Source organism: Balaenoptera ricei, chromosome 15 (genome assembly GCF_028023285.1).
Source record: "Balaenoptera ricei isolate mBalRic1 chromosome 15, mBalRic1.hap2, whole genome shotgun sequence".
Taxonomy (NCBI): Eukaryota; Metazoa; Chordata; class Mammalia; order Artiodactyla; family Balaenopteridae; genus Balaenoptera; species Balaenoptera ricei.
The window spans coordinates 88,904,806-88,909,805 of NC_082653.1; the positions used below are offsets into that span (position 1 = coordinate 88,904,806).

General features: G+C 66.9%; 1 protein-coding gene across 1 annotated transcript in view; it reads right to left on the minus strand.

Annotated features, from left to right (window-relative positions):
- UNCX (UNC homeobox) overlaps window positions 1–4,134 on the minus strand; it is a 4,274-nt gene extending 140 nt beyond the window's left edge. Inside the window, exons 1-3 of the mRNA XM_059897039.1 lie at window positions 3,802–4,134; window positions 3,383–3,558; window positions 1–1,310 (exon numbers count right to left, since the gene is read on the minus strand). The exon at window positions 1–1,310 is cut by the window's left edge and continues 140 nt beyond it. Of these exons, the coding sequence (XP_059753022.1) occupies window positions 162–1,310; window positions 3,383–3,558; window positions 3,802–4,090 (1,614 nt within the window). The 5' untranslated portion in view covers window positions 4,091–4,134 and the 3' untranslated portion in view covers window positions 1–161. The remainder of the gene's footprint in view (window positions 1,311–3,382; window positions 3,559–3,801) is intronic.
- Window positions 4,135–5,000: the final 866 nt, after the last annotated feature.

Sequence of the window (5,000 nt, forward strand, 5' to 3'; positions counted from 1 at the left end):
AGCGTGTTTTTTAAAAAAATAAAATAAAAATAAAAGGAAGGAAACAGAAAAAAGAGGAAGAAGCAGTGTTTCGAAGCCGATCACCTGATTTCGCTGTGAGTCGGAGCCTGAGCGAGCGGCCGGGGGCCGGCTGAGCGCCTCCCTCGGCCCCGCCGCCGCCCTCAGTCCATGTCCACCTCCTCGCCATCCGGCGCGCTGGGTCCGGCCGCGGCGCCCGATTCGGGGGTCCCGCCAACGGCCGGCTCCGCAGCGGGGCTGGGAGCCCGCGGGCCGGGCCCGGGCGACAGCGCGAGCGGTGGCGGCGGCGGGGCCGCTGGGCGGGCGGCCCCCGCGTCTGCGCAGTCCCTGCCGCCGCCCTCGGCCGCGGCCACCGCCGCGTCCCGGAAAGGCGCTGGGGTCGGGGCCCCCGAGGAGGCGACGGCGTCAGGGCTGCGGCGCGCGAAGGCCGAGTCCGGAGCGCCGCCGGGCCCCGGGAAGGCCCCGAAGCTGGCCTGGGCGGGCGGCGCGGGCGGAGCGGCGGGCGCTGGCGGCGCGTCCTTGGGCGCGGGCTCGGGACCCGCGCCGCCCTTGAGCGCGGCCTGCGGCACCAAGAAGCCGAGCGGCTGCGTGATGGGGTAGAGCAGGAAGTGGCCCTTGCCGATGAGGGTCCGCGGCGCGCACGGCAGCCCGGGCGCGAAGTCCAGCCCCGCGGCGGCGGCGGCGTTGGCGGGGGGCGCTTTCCGGCGCGGCGGCGAGTCTGACAGCAGGCTCTCCACGCTGAACGGGCTGGCCTTGGGCGGGCCCGCGGCGCCGCGCTCGGCCGCCGCCGCCGCCGCCCCGGGCGCACACGGGGCCGCGTCCTTGTCCGCGGGGCGGCCTAGCCGCGGCTGCGGGCCGGCGCCGCTTCTTTGGCTCGGGTAAAAGGCGGGATCGCAGGTGCCGGGAGCGGGCGGTTCGCCGGGCGGTGCGGGCGCAGCACCGGCGGCGCCGGCGGCGTGCGCGCCGGGGCCCTTGGCCGCGGCGGCGGGCGGCGGCGGCTCGGGCGGCTCCGGCGACAGGCCGCCGCCGCCGCTGTCGCTGTCGGAGCTGGGCGCGCTGTGCAGGGACAGGCCGCCGGGCGAGTGCAAGTGGCGGCTCTGGCTCTTGAGCAGCTTCTTCTCGTGCTTGCGCTTCTTCTTCTCCATCTTCTCCAGTTCCTTGCGCGCGATCTCCTCCGGGTCCATCGGCTCGCCACTGCACGTGGTAGGGTGGGAGTTGTGCGCCGGCCGCCCAGGGCCCTTCTTCGTGTTCTCCTTCTTCCTCCACTTGGCCCGGCGGTTTTGGAACCAGACCTAGAGCAGCCGGATAGGGGAAAGGAAGGCACGGTCAGGCAGCGGGCTTGCCGCGGGGGGGCTGCGGGCCTCCCCACTCCCCCTAGAGAGGCCTGCACAACCTCGGCTCCGGCCAGGGGGCGGGAGCCGAGCCACGCGGCCCAGCCGACCCTGAACTGGATTTCGGCACTCAAGCTGCAGGTTCCAAAGTGTTATCTTTTCCACCCAGAAGGAGGTAGATGGGGCCTCTCGGCCGGCTTCCCGCTCCAGCTTCTCACCTCGGGGAACTGGGAGCTGCCCCTTCGTTGGGCAGGGCCGGTCTGGCCCCAGAACGAGGGCGTCGGGTTCCTGGTCGGGAGGCAGAGGGCAGGGCCCCTCTTCGCCCCTCCTGGCTTCTCACAGCTTGTGTTCTAAGCAGCCCGCCTGGCCCGGCGCTGAACGTCTGGCCTGAGGACCAGGAGCGGCTGGGCTCAGCTGCCCTCCACACCTGTCTTCGGCTCCCTGGAGACTGAGTCAAAGCCCAGATTTTGGGGGTTCCCGTGAAGGGAAATCTGGGTGCTTTTTCCTCCAGAAGGGCCTGGGAAGCCGAACTGGGGGGGGGGGAGAGCTTCAGCAGCCCCTCCCTCCCCCCCACCCCCATTCACACAGCCTGCTTTCTGAAGGAAGGTTCCATGCCAGGGCACCAACACAGCTTTCTCAAACCAGTTGTGCTTGGCCTGGACCAGGGAGGGGTCCGGCAGTCAGGGAAGCAAGAGGCCAGCTTCCAGGCCGTGCAGAGAAGAGGCCAGGGCCCGTCCTGCATCCTGCCGCCTCTCTGCAGGCCTCCTCCTGGGAGCCCCGCGGTTCTCCAGGGTGGCAGCAGCCCTAGACCCTGGCTCCAGCACCACACACAGAGTCAAATCCCGCTGAGCCCCAGGCACACGACCCTTCTCAAAAGATCGCGGTAATTCGAATTCTTTGTTCCGGCTGTGTAGAGACCGGCACAATGGCAGGCCCGCCTGGTCACCGGCACCCTTTTTTGGTGCCAAGGTGCGTGAGTTAAGTGGTAACCTCCCCAAGACTGTCTCTGCCCTTTCATTCTTTTTTTCTTTTTAAATACTTTTTTTTTGGTGTAAATTCCAGGCTGCCTTGTCACCCAGAATTTCTCATTATCATATTAGAGGAGAAATGAAGAGGTCTTGACTTCACTTAAGACACTTAGAACAAACTGGGTAAGAGGATTTACAAACAGAAGAGGTCATACGGGGAGGCCCGAACACAGGAGAGAGCACCTTTTAGACAAAGCTACTGGCGCTAAGCAGGTGCCTTCCCAGCCTTGGCCTCCAAGCCCAGCGCCCACAGCTGTGACCCACACCCCGCTGACCACCACACCGACCCGGAAAAAGATGTCCGTACTTTAGGGAAACATCTAATTATGCACGATTCATCTTGAATTTTCAATCCACCAAATTGACACTGTATTTTTAAAAAGAATACCGCCGGCAGTCTCGGAATAAAATCAAATTACGGGAGAAAAAAAGAAAAGATATAACCGATGGTGTTAAAGATTCAGACACCCTTTCCCCCCACAATGTGTTAATTGTTCGTGTCCGCCTCCCCTTCCTCAGCTGCCCCCTTCTGCGAAGCTCTGAATAAATACATGTTTTCATGTGAATATTTTAGAGGCGAAAGTAAACAAACGCGCTAGCTGCAGGCTGGTGTGCGGAGCCCCCAGCCGGGGCCCGGAGTCGCGGGGTCTGCCTTCTCCCGGTCTCCTCCAAGTCCCAGCCGGGCCGGTTCCTTCTGGCCGCCTAGCCCGCCCCAGCGCCTCGTTTCTCGCCGCCGTCGCCCCGACCCACCACACAGCTCCCCGGTTCGGACGCAGCAGCCGTTCTCCGGCCCCTCCCGAGCCGCCTCGGCTCCCTCCGGGATGCCCGCCTCCCTCTCCGCGGGGCGCCGAGCCCCGGATCCCCCCACCTTCCGGCGGGCGTGCGCGCGGCGGGCTCTGACGGAGGCTGTGGTCTCCCACCTGGAAGCCGAGAACAAAGGCGGGCCGGGCCGCGCAGGCCGCCAGGCGGGATGGTGGCTCCCGGGACGCACAGGCGGGTCTTTACCTGAACTCGGGACTCAACCAGATCCAGGCGCAGCGCCAGCGCCTCACGCATGAACACGTCGGGATAGTGGCTCTCGTTGAACGCCTTCTCCAGCTCCTCCAGCTGCCAGCCCGTGAAGTTGGTGCGGGTGCGCCGCCGCTTGCAGCCCGGGCTCTCCTTGTCCGGGTCCCCCGAGTCTGCGGGCACGCACAGGACGCCGCGCGGCTCAGCCCCGGGCCCGGCTGGAACGCGGCCACCCGCTTCTGTCCAGGGGCCACCGAGAAGAGAGGGCGGCGCGCGCCCTGAGCCGGGCGGAGGGCGGCGACCGAGGAGCCGTGGAGCCGCGGCCGCCGCGCCGTGCCGCAGCCGCCCGCGACCCACTCCTCCGCCCGACGGGGTCCCCTGCCTCCCGCCGCCCCCTCCCCGCCCGCCGCGCCTACCTGACAGCTTGAAGGGCTGGCTATCGCCGCCGACCCCGCAGGCGGCCGGCAGCAGCGGCGTGGGATTGACCACCGAGGCGGCGGCGGCGGCGGCGCACGAGCCGCTGAGCAGACCGTCGATGGAGAAGGGTACCGAGGCGGCCGCGGCGGCGGCGGCGGCCGACTGCAGCTGGTGGCCGGCCAGCTCGTACACGTGGTGGTGGCCCAGAGGGTAGGGGAAGCCCACCACGCCGCCCAGTGAGCCCCCGAACTGGGCATGCGGGTGCTCCAGGAGGCGGCCGTCCATCATCTCGCGCGGGGGGCCGGCGGGGCCGGCGGCGGGGCGCGGGGGCGCAGGCCGGGGCCGGGGCGGGCCAGCGGCGGGAGGCGCGGACGGCGGCGGCGGAGACAGGGACCCGGAGCCCTACACATGCTTCGCCCGCGCTCCGGCGCTTTACTTTATCAACATCAAGCTCCCGATAATTAGCCGCGGCCCGGGGAATTTGGGACCAATAAGAAGCGCTAATCGGCTCTGACGTCAGAGGCGTGCTGGGTGCAAGGAAACGTTTTCCATATCGATTGCTAATTATACCTGACATGCACCTCAATAAACAGTATCAGGAACTGTCACAACAAGACGGGGGGAGGGGCGCGGGGAGCGGCCCGGGCGGGGGCCCCCGGCGAGCCCCCACCCCCATCCCCGCCGGACCCAGCCCGCGCCTCCCCCTGCCGCCGGCTCCCGCCCCTCGGCAAATCACTAATAGATTTCCCTTTAAAACATTCGCCGGCGTGTTGTGGGGGTTTTTCACCAGAAATGCTGTACTCTCTGAACCTTTAAAGCGATGTTGCTCCAATTACAGAGAGACACTGAGCGGCAAATAGACTGATCCAATAATAGGAGATCCATCATCCGCTCTTTCCGAAACTGTCACATTGAATTTAAAACTACAAGGGCTTCTCATCTCCTCTCCGGCTCCAGGCGGCGGGGGAGAGGAGCCCGGCGAGGGAGGGGCAGGCGGAGCGGAGGGAGGAGGTGACTCCGAAACAGATGACCAGTGCCCTCTCTGACTGATTGGCAGCAGCCCATTCTATAGACACAGAGGTGGGGGGTGGCTGGGGTGGCGCCCTGACCCCGCACCCTACCCCCTACCCCCTGCCCCCTACCCCGGCAAAACCCGGGCAGCGGCGGAGGAAGGAGGCGGACAGGAGGAGGGGAAAAG